General features: G+C 43.6%; 2 protein-coding genes across 2 annotated transcripts; both read right to left on the minus strand.

Annotated features, from left to right (window-relative positions):
• Window positions 1–357: 357 nt before the first annotated feature.
• LOC125293332 (soluble guanylate cyclase gcy-37) lies at window positions 358–10,495 on the minus strand. Its single transcript, XM_048241200.1, has 8 exons — window positions 10,253–10,495; window positions 8,773–9,868; window positions 6,593–6,778; window positions 5,933–6,107; window positions 4,627–4,725; window positions 2,685–2,776; window positions 1,222–1,362; window positions 358–826 (listed from the first exon to the last, which is right to left on the minus strand). The coding sequence occupies exons 1-8, from the start codon at window positions 10,414–10,416 to the stop codon at window positions 596–598; spliced, it is 2,184 nt and encodes a 727-aa protein (XP_048097157.1). The 5' UTR covers window positions 10,417–10,495; the 3' UTR covers window positions 358–595.
• A 683-nt stretch (window positions 10,496–11,178) lies between these two features.
• Window positions 11,179–18,986, minus strand: kiaa2013 (KIAA2013 ortholog). The gene is made up of 4 exons (XM_048241802.1): window positions 17,200–18,986; window positions 15,783–16,636; window positions 12,290–12,341; window positions 11,179–11,890 (listed from the first exon to the last, which is right to left on the minus strand). The coding sequence occupies exons 1-3, from the start codon at window positions 18,161–18,163 to the stop codon at window positions 12,306–12,308; spliced, it is 1,854 nt and encodes a 617-aa protein (XP_048097759.1). The 5' UTR covers window positions 18,164–18,986; the 3' UTR covers window positions 11,179–11,890; window positions 12,290–12,305.
• Between the last annotated feature and the right edge of the window lie 339 nt (window positions 18,987–19,325).

Consider the following 19,325-nt stretch of genomic DNA (forward strand, 5'->3'; position numbering starts at 1 on the left):
GCCCAGCGACGAGCATAACAAAAATCTTTGGGACGTTACCTCAACCAAGAGCAACCTAGCGCCGAGCGCAGCGCAGCGCATACCGTGTACAATGTGATAGCCCCTTTAGGTGTTTGCCCCCCATATATATATATATATATATATATATATATATATATATATATATATATAGTATAAAGTATAAGTATATGTACTCTTTTGATCCCGTGAGGGAAATTTGGTTTCTGCATTTATCCCAATCCATGAATTAGTGAAACACACACAGCACACAGTGTACATACAGTGAGGTGAAGCACACACTAATCCCGGCGCAGTGAGCTGCCTGCAACAACAGCAGCGCTCGGGGAACAGTGAGGGGTTAGGTGCCTTGCTCAAGGGCACTTCAGCCTATTGGTCATGGTTCGAACCGGCAACCCTCCAGTTACAGGTCTGAAGTGCTAACCAGTAGGCCACGGCAGCCCCAATATGGCTGCCGTGCTCGCGAATGCCACCTTATAGAACTCGACGGACAATGCGGTATCTAGCTTTCTAACATCTATGCTTGTCCACACACAAACACAAACCTCCCCTGCTCCCTTCATCAGCCTCTTCCTCCTCATGAGGGCCGCACTGCTCCCGGGAGCAGGTCTGCTCTGTGACCCGGCGAGGAGCCGCTTTGCCTGGGGCTCTCCTGCAGGCCCCCCACCATGGAGCCCAGCGTGCCGAAGCTGCCAGCGCAGTTCTCCACCTGCACCGACACACACAGCGTGGCCTCGGACCCCGGCTGGGACGGGTGCTGAGAGATGGGCGTCATGTTCTCACTCACGCTCTGGATGGTCAGGCTGGACTGCAAGAAAGAAAGAAAGAAAGAAAGAAAGAAAGAAAGAAAGAAATGAGTTGAGAGAGCGAGGGATAGTGAAGAGAGAGAAGTAGAGAAAGAGTAAGAATAATTGAGATATTGTGTGATTTTGAAAGAGTAAGAATAATTGAGATATTGTGTGATTTTGAAAGAGTAAGAATAATTGAGATATTGTGTGATATTGAAAGAGTAAGAATAATTGAGATATTGAGTGTTAATCATATCTAACAACATTCCAAAACAAAACTGACGCTTAACTTGCTGTACACAGACAGCTGGATGACACTGTAGCATCCCCCATCAGCCAGCTACAGAGGGATCTAACATGATGGCCCTGCAGCGATAGACTCCAACCCTGGTGGCGTGTGTGCAGTCCTACTCACGTTGGCCATTGAGGCGCTGCTCCCCACAGGAGTTCTCTTCTTGCGGGCCAGGTTGGGGTTCCAGTGGCACACCAGGCTGTCGTTCTGCACACTGAAGTTCTTGTGGCCCACCAGCCAGTAGGTGTTCATCTTGCCCTTGCCCTGCGGGAACGCACTGCTCACGTGACCACACACACCCGCCCACAACACTCCACATTCCACACTAGGCTGCTGTGGAATTTGCTGACAAAGTACCAGCTCCATGGTGCTCGAGAGGAAAATGACTAGCTAAGTACTCAAGACTAGAGAATGTTAAAAGATCTCACTGTCATTAAGGTTAAGTAGTTGGTATAATTATGTAGTCGAAACATTTACAAATAATGACTGTACAAAGAACACATCCATTATTTCCCACCACCAGCCATTTACATAACATACTGTTTCTTCACAGAAATTTACATCAACACCACAGAACCACAAATGGAGAGTTATTGTAGACTTTTTGAAAAATTGTAAATTCTGTGTAATGACATGTAATGACATCTAGTATAGGTAACCAATCTTTAGAACTCTCCAAACAAAGAGATTTAAGAATTTAGGAAGCTTTGAAAAATAACTGTTCATCTCTTTGATTTCAGCAGATATACATTTCCATCATATTATTATGACATAATTTAGTCATATTCTGGACTAAAGAGGAAACTAGAGAAGTGTGTGGTCTTCAGTTGAAAGTGACTGCTTAATTAGCATGAGTGTAACCTGCTAGTGGAGTGGTCTTATGTTAATTCTACTTCTCCCTCCTTGTGTCCACCTCTCTCTGGGGACACTTGAGGTCTTAATAGCGCTAAAATGAAACAATCCCTCATCTCCTCTTAATTAACTGGGTAAATGAAAAGCAGTTGAATAGCTCTCATAGTCACACGCCAAGATGGTGGAGAGCCAACAGAAGTGCTAACACTGTTAGTCTGCTAGTCCTTTGGCATGCTGGTTGAGTGGACTGCTAATTACTGACCACTTCAAATGACTCCGAGGTTGTGAAACTGGTTTACTTTCTCACTGTGTTCACACTCTCAATGTTTTTTTTTTTTTCTCCATGAACAAGATTAGAATTGTAACTGTATGTGGTGTGGCCCAAGTCCAGAGTCCCCAATTCCAAGTCAGACAAATTAAGATGAAAAAGGCTGGCTACATGTCTGGCTACATGGTTTTTAGGGCAGACCTGCCAACACACCTACACACACACTCACAAACACATACACAGACACACACACACACACTCACACACATGCACGCGCACGCACATGTACACACACACACACACACACACACACACCTACACACACACCACACACACACACACACACACACACACACCCACACACACACACACACACACACACACGACACGCACACACCACACGCACACACACACACACACACACACACACACACACACACACACAAATCACCTGTCAGACACCCACCTTGACTTCGATCTCTCCCCTGAGCTGTAGTTCGTAGGCGTTGTCCTTCATCAGGGCCAAATAGGTAGCTGAGCTGGCATGGACCTTCTGGGCTGGAACATCAGCACAGCCAACACAACGAACAAATGTCACTAGTGACACCAATGTGTTATAACACACACTATGAGAAAAGCCCTGAGTGTCCTGAGAGTGCAAAACACACACTCTCTGAATGTTTTACACCCCTGTGCAAATTACTTCAAACAAAACGTACAGAAGTTGGCAGGGTCAATTTCTCCCGAACACAAAATAAATTTGTAAGAGGAAAACAATAGCCGTGGGCAATATCTCCTCGTGGAGAAGAGGCACTTAGACAAGTGTTTCAATTAATTTGTACAATCACAAGGTTGTTTACATTTTAGTTACAGTTTTTGCCCATTGCTTGAACACTATAGACACATCCTTAGACCAAGTAACAAAACTTGAAGCTTTTGTTACTATACCCTGAACACAGTGTAACCATAACTTAAACACAGTGTAACCATACCTTAAACACAGTGTATCCATACCTTAAACACAGTGTAACCATACCTTAAACACAGTGTATCCATACCTTAAACACAGTGCCATACCTTAAACACAGTGTATCCATACCTTAAACACAGTGTAACCATACCTTAAACACAGTGTATCCATACCTTAAACAAAAGCGCTGCTTTGCACTTTAGTTGCAATTCTGCACCACACTTGCTCCTGCACACTACACACTATTTCATACATAAGACACATCAGTCATGCATGAAATCTCATGGGTACCATTGGGACAACACATATATTCAAATTACAAAACACATTGGGTGATTGAAAACACTTAGACACACATGTGAAAATACTTACTTACAAAACTAAGCACCAATCAGCCAGCCACAAATAGGCCTCAGTTGAGCCATTTTGAGAACATTGCAAGCATGGAGGCAGGGAGAGCAAGAGGTAGAGGAAGAGGAAGAGGAAGAGAGAGAGAGAGAGGAGGTGGTGGAAGAGGCTATGCACGGAACAATATTTCAGATAATATTAGAAAAACTTTGGTGGATCATGTGATAAATTATGGCCTGACAATGAGGGAAGCTGGGCAGAGTCTACCACATCTAAGCCTGTTTTACAGTAGTAAACAAAGTTGATGTAATTTGTAACCTTTCAGTACTTTGTCAAAACCTTTGTTGAAAAAAAACCCATAACAAAACCTGTAAGTGTTACATTGAGCTTCACAGAATGCTAACTGATAAACTGAATAAAAGCTGTGAAAATGAAAGACTGCAGTGTTTTAAATAAAGTACACTAGTGTGTTTTTGCTAATCTGAAAGTGTATTCATATGATGCAAGTGTGTATCATTTTGTCATCAGAGTGACATTTTGACAAAGGATTGTTAGGTTTTGATAGCAGTGTTTCAATTCGACATAGATGTGAATGGTTTATTTCCCAGTGTTGTGTCTTGTGTGCTTGTGTATAAAGTTTTGACACAATGAGCCGAGTTTTGCAAAAAGTGTTCAAGCAATGGGCAAAAACTGTAGTAACATTTCATTTTCAAACATTTAATGACATTTTTGTTTCATTCATATGGTTGTAATTGAGCTGACATAATGGAATAACATTAGTATGATTCAGTATATGTAGTAGCAATGACCATATAAAAAAAAAAATCTGTCAACAGTTTGCTTTATTTTGGTTTAGTCTAACAGGAATAGATCGGTAAGAAAGTGCAGGTTTGGGGTTGGGGCTAGGGGCAGGTGTGTTAGTTTGTATGTTTCTATGGTGATGTAGTAACTGGAAATATTCATGAAGTCTTAGCCATTGTTCATGTGGATACATGAAAAAAATCCTTTTTCTGTGTGTGTGTGTGTGTGTGTGTGTGTGTGTGTGTGTGTGTGTGTGTGTGTGCATTTTGAATATTATGCAGTTACTTACGCAGGCTTGTGGACTCCATTCTGGAAGCGGTGTTGACAGTATCTCCAAAAAGACAGTAGCGAGGCATCTTGTAGCCAACAATTCCAGCCACGCATGGCCCTAAGACAGAAACAACCAATCAGACAGTAGCGAGGTATCTTATAGCCCACAATTCCAGCCACGCACAGCCTTAAGACTGAAACCAGCAACCAATCAAAACAGACAGTAGCGAGCTATCTTATAGCCCACAATTCCAGCCACACACAGCCCCAAGACAGAAAAGAGCAACCAATCAGAAAGTCTCTGGGAATGTCCTCACCACAGTAACTGTCTCATATTTTGAAATTCTTACCTATCATCCTCTGATGTGAAGACATGCTTGGTTTAAGACCACTGCTGATTAGCTTATTTCTTCAGAGGTGAAGCAGGACTCCACATGAAAGCATATCCCCTGTAATTTTGCACATCTGGGTGTGATCCTCCAAATTATCACTAGGGGGCAGTCTTGCAGCAACAGATGCAGACACAGCGCAGCTTCACTCTCATCAAACAGCTAGTGACCTAGAGGCTCTACAGCAAGGGTCTCCAACAGGTAGCTCCCCACCTGTTTCTAGTAGCTCCCCACCTGTTTCTAGTAGCTCCCCACCTGTTTCTAGGTAGCTCTCCACCTGTTTCTAGTAGCTCCCCACCTGTTTTTCTAAGTAGCTCTCCAAAAGGTTTGAGGAAGATGTTCATACATCTGATAAACCAGTCACTTGGGAAACATCTTTCTCAGCGGTTTTGGGTGGAGATCAGCTATGTGAATACATGGCATGATGCCATTTTGTCAAAGTAGCTCTTGGAGGAAAATAGGTTGGAGAGCCCTGCTCTACAGCTAGACTCTGAACACTCTGGAAAGCCATTAGTCCATTATAAAATAATCTCCTTGTGTTCCATACATACACAAAATTATTCTTAATACCAGAAAAAATATTCTGCTATTAATAACTATACTGTAATACATTGAGTATTATACCAGACAGTTACACCAATATTAGAACATTACAAAGCATTATAAAACAGCAATTAGAAAATCTGGTCCTATCACTCTCACACACACACACACACACACACACACACACACACACACCACACCAGGCTTGTGCAAAATTCCAGAACTGAATTGAAACTGGCTCTTAAATTCCAATTCAATTCTTGAATTTCTCTTGCATTTCAATCGAGGTAGCAAACAGGAAGCAGAATTGCAATTTGAATTGTGCACAACCCTGACACACACACACTCAAACATCCTAATACTCAAACACACAAGCAAGAGAGCGGGACCCACCTGTGTGTATGCCGGCTCGGAGCTGGAGCCGCTGGTTGGGCATGTGCGGGATGGCCACTTGTCTCACGGCTGCCACCAGGTCCAGGGACATCTTGGCAATCTCGTCTGCGTGCTTATCGCCGTTCCTCTCTGGCAGACCGCTCACCACCATATACGCATCTCCGATGGTCTCCACCTGGGTACAGTCCGTCCACATCGGTCATCAGTCAATGAGGGGAACATTCCATTCTGACCACTTAGAATGTGAAAAAACTATCCGCCAAAAGAAATCACTGCTGTAGGCTACATCATTCAGAAATCGTTCCTTTTCCTTAAAACAAATATATAAATGATCAAAGTGTCCCACATACGACTAATGAGTTTTACTGTTCATTACAGAATTTGCCAACCATATTTTGTCTTCTTAAATCATTTGGTTGCAAAAACTAAACATTTACAAACAAATCTATTCTCTCTCCACTTGCAAATCAGTCACACATACAGTACTCCTGCAATCTGAGTTTACCTTGTAGACGTCACAGGAGTCTGAGTTTACCTTGTACAGTAGACGTCACAGAGGAGTCTAAGTTTACCTTGTAGACGTCACAGGAGTCTGAGTTTACCTTGTAGACATCACAGGAGTCTGAGTTTACCTTGTAGACGTCACAGGAGTCTGTTTACCTTGTAGACGTCACAGGAGTCTGAGTTTACCTTGCTACAGTGACGCCACAGAGGAGTCATGTACAGGTTGTTCAGCATCACAGAAGTCTGTTTACCTTGTAGACGCAGTGGGCTGCAAAGCACATGTAGAGATTGTTCAGGATATGGGATCGTGAAGCCCACGATGTCAGAGAAGAAGATGGTGACCTAGACGCACGCAAGTGCAATGGTGGCACACATTCAAAAGCTGTGAGCAGTTACATGTAGGACAATGTTTTTAATTGTTTTATCATCTTAATCATCATCATCATCACTGCTGATGATTACGATGAAGATGAGGATGATGAAGATGATGATGATGATGACTGATGATGATGATGATGAAACCATAACTTAATTCATTCAAAATACTGCATATATTAATGCAATCACATTTGTGGTTAAGTAAACAAATAAAAAAATATATAATGTCCGCAACACTGCTTTTGACTCCCATATATTTAATGCACAAAGGGCAACGTTTCGACCCATCTGGGTCTTCTTCAGGCAAAATGCTTGTTCCCCAGCAGGGTCGAAACGTTGCCTTTTGTGCATTAAATAAATGGGAGTCAAAAGCAGTGTTGCGGACATTATATATTTTTTCATTTGAGTACGTTTTTTTTTTGTCCTGCACCTGCCAGAAGGTGGGATGTGCACACAATAACCTTTTGGTTAAGTAAACAAACCTTCCGTATGAAGAGGTAAACAAATTGTACATGCTAGAACTGGGAAACTCTTCTCTTTGTCATGATTTGTGTATTTTTTCGTTGAAGTTGTCATTTCTTATTAATCTGTTTTTCTGTTGAGTCTTGTTACCTAGGTCACAGCTGTTCAATGCTCTCAAATTAGATGCAAGCAATTTTCTCCCCATATTCTGTTTTTATCTTCTAATGAATATTTAAAACCATAATTGCAGGCAATTACTCCCAACAATAAGAACAAACACAGCTCAAGCATGTGATGCATCTGTGCACAGCTTCTCTCCCAGCAGGCCACAGATTCTGCATTTCAACCGCACAGCCTAAATCCCAGACGTAAAACATTTCACCATTCTTTTTCAGTCTTTTACCTTAGAGGTCACCATCCAAGGTCGTTTTGGATTTTATTCTTCGACAAATTGGGTGTACTGTGTATACAGCTCTGGAAATAAATATGCTGATGTTATCCTCAGCAACCGTAGGATAACATCAGAAAAATGTGCAGTGGTCTCTTAATTTTTTCCAGAGCTGTATATATACTGTATATATATTTTAAGAATAGTTGTTGCAATGATTTCCAGTGCTTTCCTTTTAACATATCAAAACGACCCTGAGGAGCAGTTGTTGTGGATGTACATGTTTAAAAACCTTTACCCTGCCAAAATAAACCTCAGTGAATTTGCTTTGCAGGTCTGTCTGGAGAGGATCCCATTGATGCCTGTTTCTGAACCTCCCATTTTACAGCACAATCATCTACAGTGAAATTAAAGTTAAATTGGTGCATTAAACTCTTACCAATAAGTGCAGCAGACACAGCTATCTTGTAAACGAAGAAATCAAACACAGTTGTTTATTAAATTCCAAAAAAAAAAATACATGTTCTTGGGTTTTTGGTGATTCGGAAACGGACGTCAACGGGCTCCTTTGGAGAGTGACCTGCAGAGCAAATTCAGATTTGCTAACAGGTTAGTCTAGGTTCAGCCAGGCTAGTTTGAGGACCCTTGTGTTCTAGACCCACATTTTTAGACTTTGAACCTAACCAGTGTTTTGGTTCAAATTGGTTTTGGTTTTGATAAGCCTGATACTCTGGATCTCCATTTTTACAAGTAACAATGTAACTGGTTTTCAGTGGATTTGGGAGAGTTTGATGTCCTGTATCTACATTTTAAAACTTTTCACCTAAAGTTCAGTTGCTTTACAGGAGCCTGTTGTTCTGGATCTACACTGAGAAAAACTTACCCTAACAAGGGGCTCACTGTGTTTCTGAAAGCCATTTTGGGGAGTCCGCTGCTGTGGATCTACATTTTCAAAACATGAATTTCAGTGGGTAGGAGACTCATTTGCTCTAAAAATCCCCCCTCCTGCTCAAATGTTGACCCAAAGTAGACCACAGGGTATTTTGAGGGACCTGTGGCTCTGTGACCCCCTGCCCTGGTGTGACTCACCTGCCCTGGTGTGACTCACCTGCTCGTAGCTCTCCGCTTCCACATGCTTCTGCTGCCTGAGCTGCTTGGCCACCGACTTGGGCAGCATCTGGTGGAGCAGGTCCTCAGCCAGCCTCCGCTCTCTTTTCAGGTCCTCGGTGCGCTCGCGGAGGCTGCACGCATAGTTCTGGATCCACTCGGTCATCTGCTTGAAGGAGAAGAGCACGGCCGGGTAGATGAGGCAGGCCAGGCTCAGCAGGCACAGCTTCAGGCTGAGGCTGGACAGCAGTTCCCGGGACCGGAGCTTCAGTGACGCCCCTGCCGTCCACACCAAGCACTCCTGCGTGTCCCGCAAGGCACCCAGCACCCCTACGAGGGCACCCTCCGAGCTGTTACCGGACAGCAGGTTACCGGAGGCTTCAAGAAGGAAGAGGGAGTCAGGCTCCACGTCCATGCTCTTAGCCCAGCACCCAGCCAGGCTCTCGGACATGAGTTTGGCCATGGCGAGGCTGTTGAGAGTGGACCACCACTTGTGCTGAAACCCAAGCCGGTCATCGATCTGCTGGACATCAAGTAACTGGTGGGTCAGCTCATAGAAGGTCACAAGGAGCCTCAGTGATAAAACTTCTACCCAGTCTGGAGTCAGTTTCAGGAGTCTGATGTCATATTCCGTATTGCCCCAATAATCCAACAACAAGGTTATTGACAGTGTGAAGCTAGATGTTCTAACATCCTTTTCAGTATCTGTTGTGTTGATGAATTGTGAATGAATCCTTTCTAGCTGGGCACAATACACATCTAACTCTGTGCTGCAGCTAGATATTAGGCCAGAAGTGTTTACCTGTACACACATCTGAGTCATCTCACTTGTTAAAATATCCCAAGGGCTGGCACAAACGTTCTGTAACACACACGCATTTCTCATGTTCTGAAGGTCCATCACGAGCCTGAGAGTGGCGTTAGTCCGGCAGGAAGTCAGCTCGCCCAATGTAGTTTCAGTGGCACGCCACACCGCTGTGCGCGCATTGAAGTCCATGGCCACTGCACCAAACAGCGCAAGAAAGGACAGGGCGCACGCAGTGAAGATCCGGCGCACAGTGCGGTTGCGGCCACTAAAGCCAGAGGGACCGGATATTCTAAGAAGAGGAGATAAAGTCTAAATTACTTATTTTTTATTACATGTTCTAGATTTATAATTAAATAATCTATTACATCAACCACACCGCTGAAGTGCATCATTTATTGGGCCTTCGGTAGCATATCTAAGTTAACTTAATATTATAGGCTAGCCTAATCCAACATAATTACATAAAAGCCAGTAGTCAATAATTGAAAAATAGCCTTTTAAAACTAAATTGGTCTGTACCCTGTACTTGCAAATAATTTGAGCTTATCCTTAGAATACCAACCAATAGTATCCTTTTCTAAAACATATGGCTATAGGGCTATACAACGAGTATGAATAAACCAATTTGTTCCCCACTTCAGGGGGAATAAATATTAAGAAATATTTAGCCTACCTGCAAATATCACATTCAGTATCTAGGTCCTCTGATGTGTTGGGTGTAAACTTCCTTTTCTTGGGTTGTCTGCTTTTAATTTTAGTGATGGTCCCTTTGAGAGAGGCGGAAGACAAAGTCCCAGATGCGAAACAGTCGCTTTTCATGTGTTCCAATGTTGACATGGAAGTATCCCAGTCTGTCGACAGCCGGTGGGAGCAAAACCGTGAGTTCAGTTCGTATGCGTCTGATCCGCTGCTGAGACTGAATACCTTATCTCGCCACAAACAGTTGCAGTCGGGTCTGCTCAAGACACCTCCTCTACTTGACAGGTTCAATACCATGTGGTGACGCAGGTTTTAACAATGAAGTGAGAATGTAACAGCACGAGGATGCTTAGTAAAAAAGAACGGCACATGTGCTCCTTTAGGCCTAACATTCACATCTTACAGTTGAAATACATACACATTTATAGAAATCCCTGAAAATGGCAAACAGGCAAACTGAAAATGAGCAATCCATCATTTTCCCAAAATATTGGCAATTTTAAAGCAAAGTAAAGCAGGCTAATTTCTGTCGTTAAAGTTACTCGCACCGATTTGCACACTCACGTTTTACATATTTACCCTTCGTTCATCTGGGATCGAATGTTCCTGAAAGACGTTTTAATCATCGGCTTATAGGCCTATGACATTTATAGGTTAATATCCTCTTAGTCAAACCTGAAAAATGCATAGGCTATAGCAGGTGTCTTGCCATAGAATTGAATGCACTTGGTCAAATGCATGATTGTCAGTGAGTGAGGTCACCGTTTGATCTCTCTGTGTGAAGTAGCCTATTCTACCGTAAATAGATAATAACCATAAGGTTATGTTTTACACATTTTATTAACATCAAGGAAAGACTTAATTGCAAAGAGAAAAATACAGGCCACTAGACATAACAAATAGCGTAACAAAATTGCTTTATTTGGCAAAACCTGCTGAAAATAGAGACATTGGATAAATAATAGATTTTTTTTAATTATTTAAATAAATCCATGACATTCTTTATGAACAGATCAGATTTTCAGATAGGCTAATCAAACAAACAAACAAAAGCCTGAACAAGTCGAAGGAGTGAATCATGACGACAACTCCATATTTTCAATATTAGGCTATAGCCTATATAGGCTACTGAGATACTTTCGGATATGAGTCATATTGGAGCAATTTATTACTATCTTTATTCACACTAGGACTAATATAAGTCGATTTTATTATTGAGGCAAATGTAGGCCTATTTCAATATTATTTGCAATTCAGGTGTTCGAAATGTACAGTAGAAGGCCATTCATAAACACAATTAGGCTATTCGTGCTCTAGCAGAAACTGCCTGCCTCATCAAACCTCACAAATATGCCTTATAAAGTCATTAAACTCATGAGAAGTAACCCAACTGCATTGAAGTCGGTGGACTTTCGATAGATCTTAGTTGTAAAAAAAAAGAATAGAGAGAGAGATGAGGGCAATGTTAATTTGGCCTTCTTTAAGACTAGGCCTACTTCATTTCTGGTTATTGGGACACCCATCTTCATTACTTCTGGGAGGGACGCGGGACCAAATGCGAACAACAGGGCCCTCTACTGGTAGCATAGACGGTTCATGAAATAAATCCATCCTGTTGGTACAAACCATATAGTGAGACTATGAAAGCAAATGCATGTGTAAACACACACACACACACACACATATTGCCTTAACAAGGATGAAAAAGTGCATTTGGTAGCAATAATGCCATTCTGATGAGAGAACATACTGTCGGCCTATATGTTACCAATAATATACCTTAGCATTCAATCTACCCTGATTTCAGGCATGTTTTCACATGCTGTTTTGAAAACAGCTTCTATACATATTGCAGGGAAAATAACTTGTTACATCATGCATTCTGAATTGCATTCATTGCAATGAGCCTCGGGACAATAGTGTTCCATTTCCCTTTGGATAATCGTCAGACCTTCAAAAAGAAACCGCTGATGAAAAGTAAATACACATGGAATGTCCACATGATCACCACCTGTTTTTGATGCCTCTCACGGGTCTGTATCTTGTGCTGTTATCTTAACCACCTGGAATGATTGAACAGAAGGGTTAGAAACAACATGTAGCCAATTCTGATTCCAAAGAGATCTGGAATTTTCATCTTTTCATCCCATTGGAAAAACACTGGGGAAAGCAGGTACAAACACAGTTCCAAATACTGTATAGTCCTACTCAAATTCAATCACTGCATTCATTCTAACTTTATGATAATGATTGACTGTTGTTATTGTGATATTGATTAACCATGCAGTCTACTAACTGAAATGTGTAGAGTGTAGACTGAAAAGAGGCCTGTAGACACTTACAGTACATCATAGTACAGTACAAACTTTAGAAGAGTAATGGTTTACTGATTCTGATTTTTCTGTTAAGGCTTCCAGTAGAAAATAAATCCCAGAAGGCCTCATTTAGAATAATAACAGATCTATAAAATGCCCAGATCTACACTACCCATCAAAAGTTTGGGGTCACTTAGAAATTTCCTTTCCACTCCATTATAGACAGAATAACAGCTGAGATCAGTTGCTTTGTTGTTTTTTTTTTTATCAGGGCAGCAGTTCAGATTACATTGTGCTGACATAATTGCGAAAAAGGTTCTTCAATGTTTTCTTAGTTAGCCTTATCAGAGTAGTAAACAGAATGTGCCTTTGGAATATTGGATGAATGGTTGCTGATAATGGGCAATGTAGATACTGCATTTAAGATCAGCTAAGCTATTTCTTTCTACAACAGTCATTTACAACATTAATGATGAAAACATGAAACATTTCTAACTACTCCAAACTTTTGAATGGTAGTGAACTGGTTGTAAAACTGCCATGATGTCTATGCATGGCCATGGTGAAAGATAGCACAGACCCCAGTGGCCTAAGAAGATTTGCCCTTAACCAAATCAGAAAAGATAAGTATCCAATTTCACTGCAAGAAGATTAGTCCAATACCACCTAACGCCTTCTACGTCCAAATCATGATGAATCACACACTTATTGTAAGATAATGATGGCTGTATGTTTAGTGGTAGTCTGGGGTGTATTTCCCAAAAGCATAGTTGCTAACCTGTTAGGTTGGCAATGGGAAATTGCATTGCAACCAACAAAGTTGCTATGCTTTTGGGAAATGCACCCCAGATTATTCCCCCCTGGCAGGTTATCACTGTTAATATGGTGAATAATATGGTCAATATTACAGCATTAACAGCTTATGGACTTTCTACATCAATTCAAACACCTCTTGAAGGGGAGGAAAGGAGATAAAGTACTGTAGCCTTGTTAGCATTTGTTTTGGACCAGGTTGTTTCCAGATTAAACGTATGGCAAGTACTGCCTAAATCGCACGTCGCCCCATGAGAACTGTTTCCAGCACGAGTTTCGGTTCTATCTAGTCAACAAAAAAGACACGCATTACTGGTCCGGAGGCAGAACACTGATGAGCGCAATAAGATGTAATTAGTCTGCCAGAGGCATCATGGTAGTGCAAGTAATTTCCAAGTGTGAAGTATGATTAGGTTTTATTCTCCATGATGTGCCTAGTAGGCCTTGGCCTGCATACATCCAGTGTTGGCATTATACGTTTTTATCACACATGATTTTGGCCATGTTTTTGTCAGGTTTCCTGTTACATTTTATTGGGATGTTGTTTTGGTCAAAGGTTTCTTCAAGCAATGTAAGTCCGCTGTATTGGATTAAGTATTGGGTAATGCAGGTTTAGTGTTAACTTTCAGTTTCCTTGGCAACATTGGACATACGTATTCCACCCCAATCATTTGAGCACCCGAAAGACAGCACCCACATCACCCAAAGAGAAGAGTAGTCCAGCTGTAATCAACTCATTAATTTAATCAGAGTGAGTCAATATAAAACACCATGAATCCAAACAAACAAACAAACAAACAAACAAACAAACAAACAAACGAACGATCAATATTTTTAAAGCACTGCCAATGATTTTTTCATTTGTGCTCAAATGTCTAAGCCATGAATTGGGGCTTAAAACCCAACAACAAAAACAACCACTTCAAATAGATATGTCTTCCATAAGCCTGCATTCACACATACTTTCTCTTTCTCTCCCTCACACAGACACACACAAAACACACATACATATGCAAACACACACACACACACGCACACGCGCACACACACACGCACACGCACAGCACAGCACAGCACAGCACAGCACAGCACAGCAATCAGTGCTGCATTTATTTTATATATTGTTTCCATTCACATTTAATTGCTCAAAACACAACCGTCTGGAATCAAAACATAAACACAGCAGTAGTTTCCACCATCTCTGTAACACTCCCCTGCACTAACACACTTCTCAATACAAACCTGCATTTATACAACTAAACCCAGAGTTTCTCACCTGTCACTAGGGTGTCTTAACTGCCCAGATAGAATCCCATCAAATATCTCATATCTGAACAGTAGAGATGGTGCAATCTACTGCCGTGGACACAGAACAGAGGGAAGGAGGGGGCTCAAATGAGACGGACAGAAAAAAAGGAAATTCTTGGATTTGGTAAAGAAACAGAGACACAGCTCACAAAACATAAACAAAAACAAACACACAATCAGAAGACTTGAAGCTTGAGGCTTGAAGGCACCAGTGAAAATAAACCCCAAAAATGAATCAATATTGATTTCCGCTGAATGGACAGCTACTTACTCCACTAATGATTGGTGAGAGAAGACCACCACACAGACCATCTGTAAAAGCCTTTCAAAGAACTTGGGCGTTCGTGGTGATGTTTCAAAACAGCAGTTACATTCAAGAACATGTACTGAGAAAATGAAAGGACCCTGGGTAGCATCCTGGGTGAACTGGCTTTTTCTTCCAACCAGGCAACAGAAATTTGCACATATTAAAAACAAATTTCAGTTTTCAATTCTTTTGTTCTTTTAGTACAACCCACACAACGCTGTCAGTTATACTAAAGGGGGAAAAGTACTATTTTATAATGTACTTAATTTAGACACACATGGTATAGAAGTGTGCTGCGTGACTAGAACAACATATACAGGGGTGCTTTCCATTTACATTGGATTGGACATCAGTGAGAACACAACAGCATCCCAACTGAGGGCCTGGCACACACACATGAGCTGTACTCCACCACTCTCTCTAATTAGAGATTGAGTGTGATCATTATGGGTAACCACACACCAAATTAACATTTGGAGACGCTTTTCAGAGGATCGGCCAACTTAGGGAGCAAGATTTTTAAAAGTAGTGTTCACTCAGTTAGAGGCAAAAGACAGAGAAAAAGGGAGAAAGAAAGAAAGAAATAAGGAAAGAAAGTCACCACCAGATCAGAGGGAAAGAAAAATGAAACCAGAACAAATCAATGCAGAGAACCCAGGAAAAAAAGATGGAGGCCCAGAAGGTTGAGAGGCTGTCAGTCACGTCGACGGAGCAATCAAGCGAGGGAGGGAGGGAGCTTCTCTCGCTCGGTGTGTCTATACCTTACTCCTGAAGAGGGGCTTGGCCCCGGGGCCACAGTACTCGTTGTAGATGAGCTTGAAGAGGAAGAGGTGGAAGAGTGTGATGAGGGAGGCCACGCTGAACCAGAAGAGGAAGGGCAGGCCCGGGTACTGCTTGGCCATGTGGTCCTCGTGGGCCATGATGGTTTTGACATGCAGCGTGTGGCGCAGGTCCTGCAGATGCGTCAGGTCGGTGGAGATGTAGAGCAGCGCTGTGATGGGCTGCGTCACCAGCACCGGGAACGTGTGGCCCTTGAGCTCGGACGTGAGCTCCACGGGCTCGTTCATGCAGCCGGCCTCGCAGGCGTACAGCTTGACCGGCCGCTCCTGCGGCTTGACCGACAGGTGCAGGAAGGGCTTGCCCTCGGCGTCCAGCAGCACGGCCAGGTTGATGAGGTCCTTGTGGTAGTGGATCCCGCGCAGCGCGTAGCTGTTGTGCAGCACCTCCGGGTCGGCCTGGAACTGCAGGTGGTTCTCGGTGAACTGCAGGCCGCCGAAGCTCAGCACCATGCCCTGGATCATGCCATGCACGCCGGCCGACACCAGCACCTTGCAGCCGCGCTTCTGCAGCGTCAGGTTCCACAGGGTCAGCAGCTGCAGGATCTGGGCCACGCTGGACACGCGGCCCGGCCACAGGTTCTCCGCGTGCATGGTGGCGTGGCCGCTGAAGCAGTGGTCGGCGTAGTTCAAGTTGGTCTCCAGGTGCTCACGCTCCTCTGCGCTCACCTTCCTGTCCAGCAGGGGCGCTGTGGACGTGGACAGGATGTAGTAGAGCGTGGTGTTGACCGTGTGGCTGGACGGTGTGTGTGCGTCTGTGATCTTCCTCATCTCCACCCCTGCACAGACACAGACATGTGATCGGGTGATTCAGGCCCTGACAGTTACACACTTCCCCTGTTTGCCACAAGGGGCAGTGTTTTGTCCTAATCAAATACAGTAACCTTTATTTTAATGTAACTTTTATCTAAATCACCTTCCTCTGATTAAATAACATGTTAAAAAGACATTCAGACGTGCAAGACATTGCCCTTCAGTCTTCACAGAAATCATTTTAACTTTTCCAATTCCCAATAATCTGTTTGAACATCCATTCATTTTATCATCTAACATCCTACTGCACCTTTATACTGCAAACAACTTCACACTATAAAAGGTGCAACCTTTGCCCTTAAAATATAAATATACATAAACATAGACCAAAGAACCTTCCTTTGTCTTCTACGCTGCACAGGCTGCACATATGCGTGGATTTGGATTTGCATGGACATTTGCATGCACTGTGTGATATTACACCAACTACAGTAGTATGTCTACTACTATGTCCCTCATGGGTACAGTACACATGGGTACAGTTACACAACACAACACATTCTCCATAGTCATCGGCATGGCACCCTACCGGATATGAAGAGGTCCATCCAGGCCTGCTGGTGGTCCTCCACCAGATGGTCCACGCTGACCCTCACCGCCTCCAGGGTCTCCAGCATCTCCTTGCGGGCCGCTTCCTTCAGCTTGGCCAGCACCTCGTCTGCCTTGGCCGGCTCCACGGGCTCGGACGTGTGCACCACCGACACCACGTTCTCCGTGTAGTCCGATTTGGCCCCCACCTGCAGGTGGCTGCCCAGCTTCTTCATGGCCACCACCATCATCACCATGGCGCTGCTCTTCTCCGTGGGGACGCGTCCCGAAAACACCTGGAACTCGCGGTCCTCCAGAGCCTCAGGGACACTCCGGAACCCCGGTGACTCGGAGGTCACCTCCAGGGTGAGGGCCCTGTCGGTGGGGTTGTTGATGTGGATGCGGTGCAGGTAGGCGTTGGGCCGGCTCCGGTGGGCGATGTACTCCTCGCGCACAGTCACACACTCCCGGGACGAGGAGGACTGTGACGAGCCTGGCTGGATGCAGCGCACCGAGAGGACGGACCCCTTTCGGAACCAGAGCATCAGGGCTCGCGCCTCTTGTCTCTTACCTGCCAGCTGCAGCCGGACATTAGGAGCAAAGTCTGTCTGGTGCACGGGGGCTGACCCAGGCTGGGCAGAGGGGGACACCCACAGTCTGTTGGTCTCGACGTCCACCAGGAAATGTCCATTCCCAACCACAAATGGGGCCACATCCTCACTGTCGGGGCTCCGAATCACGCCCTCCCCACGCTCAACAAACCCCTTCCACCTGTTGATGTCTGTCTGCAAACAGGCACCTGCTACCCCGCCTGAGTCTCGGGACATGTGGAGAAACCTCAGGACGCCGTCCGAGGTCAGGTACCAGTAGAAGATGAGAAACAGCAGCAGGCCGATGAGGACCCGCCGTGCCCAGCTGCTTGACAGCAGGCCGGGCATTCCTTTCAGTCTCTGTTGGAGCCACATCGTTTTGATCCTCCACTTTAGATACTGAATGATTGGTCCTAACGAGATCTATCCCAACTGATAGAAATCGATTTACCCTGACGTTAATTCTGCAGGGGTTTCGAGTCAGTCGAGCAAATTAACCTGCTAGCTTCAAGCTACCGCAAGCCTTCACGGAAACAACAACGCAAGAACTGATAAGACGTGACCGAATATATGACTATGGCTATCAAATTCATATGCTACCTATTACTTCAACTAAACAAGGAGTGACGACGAGAAAGTTTATATGGTGCGACTGATCAAATGCTTGGAGCAAACAGCATATTCAAAACCTGCACGTTTTTCTTATTTGCAATACCTAACTTCCTGATCGCGTGTCTCGTTAGTAGATAACGTAACGTTTGTCGTCGACAGTTAGCATGCTACATATGTCTCGAGAACGAATGAATCGCTCCAGATCTATCTAACAACTTTTGATTTACATGACACATATAAATAATGTATCTGTCTACACTGCACACACACACATTCTGTGATTTGTCAAAAGACCTGCTAGCTAGCCAACAACAGAACAAGTAACGTTACGGTCTATGTTCAACATCTACCAAGCTAAAACCAGTTAGATAGTTTTGTACAACACTGTTTACATCACAGGGTAGCAATTAGCTTCTACTGTAGTTACACCGACGCCCCTCATGTGTTATGCGCAAAACAGCAGCACACATGAGGCCTGGCCATTGATGACCATTTGAGTCCACTCCGAAATAGTAAAGTTAGTTGACTGCTGCTATTCCATCCACCACTGTTTTGCTACAGCAAAGCCCCTTGACACTTCGCATTTTTTCTAGATTACCGTAAAGCATACTGTGAAACAGCAACCGGAAGTGTCGTAATGTCAACGACGTGTTGCCTTCCTTACGACCTGGTTACAGTCATTGCTACACTGTAACCAACACACATGAAATTGTTATACCTCACTTCCAGAAGTAACTCTAGTTTCTCTTCGTATGTAGGCTATATATAGCTTTATTTGAGTTTATGAACGTTTTAAAAAGTGATTACAGTAGGTTATAATTTAGGCTATAGGCCTACAATTGTTTTGTATTGTAAATGGCATCTATTCAGAATACATTTTTGTTCCACAAGGTGTTCAAGCCTAGGTCTATTTTTAAACAAGTAG

This window comes from Alosa alosa, chromosome 4, assembly GCF_017589495.1.
Source record: "Alosa alosa isolate M-15738 ecotype Scorff River chromosome 4, AALO_Geno_1.1, whole genome shotgun sequence".
NCBI lineage: Eukaryota > Metazoa > Chordata > Actinopteri > Clupeiformes > Clupeidae > Alosa > Alosa alosa.

Bases quoted from the DNA above. Each gene is read 5' to 3' on its own strand.
- LOC125293332 (XM_048241200.1), bottom strand. From the start codon at position 10,416: ATGTCAACATTGGAACACATGAAAAGCGACTGTTTCGCATCTGGGACT. The intron at 6,779-8,772 runs GTGAGTCACACC...GCGTGCGTCTAG, and splicing joins AAGCGGAGAGCTACGAGCAG to GTCACCATCTTCTTCTCTGA. The intron at 2,777-4,626 runs GTAAGTAACTGC...CTGATGTTCCAG, and splicing joins AATGGAGTCCACAAGCCTGC to CCCAGAAGGTCCATGCCAGC.
- kiaa2013 (XM_048241802.1), bottom strand. From the start codon at position 18,163: ATGTGGCTCCAACAGAGACTGAAAGGAATGCCCGGCCTGCTGTCAAGC. The intron at 16,637-17,199 runs GTAGGGTGCCAT...GTGTCTGTGCAG, and splicing joins GATGGACCTCTTCATATCCG to GGGTGGAGATGAGGAAGATC. The intron at 12,342-15,782 runs GTATAGACACAC...CAATCATTCCAG, and splicing joins AGCCCCTCTTCAGGAGTAAG to GTGGTTAAGATAACAGCACA.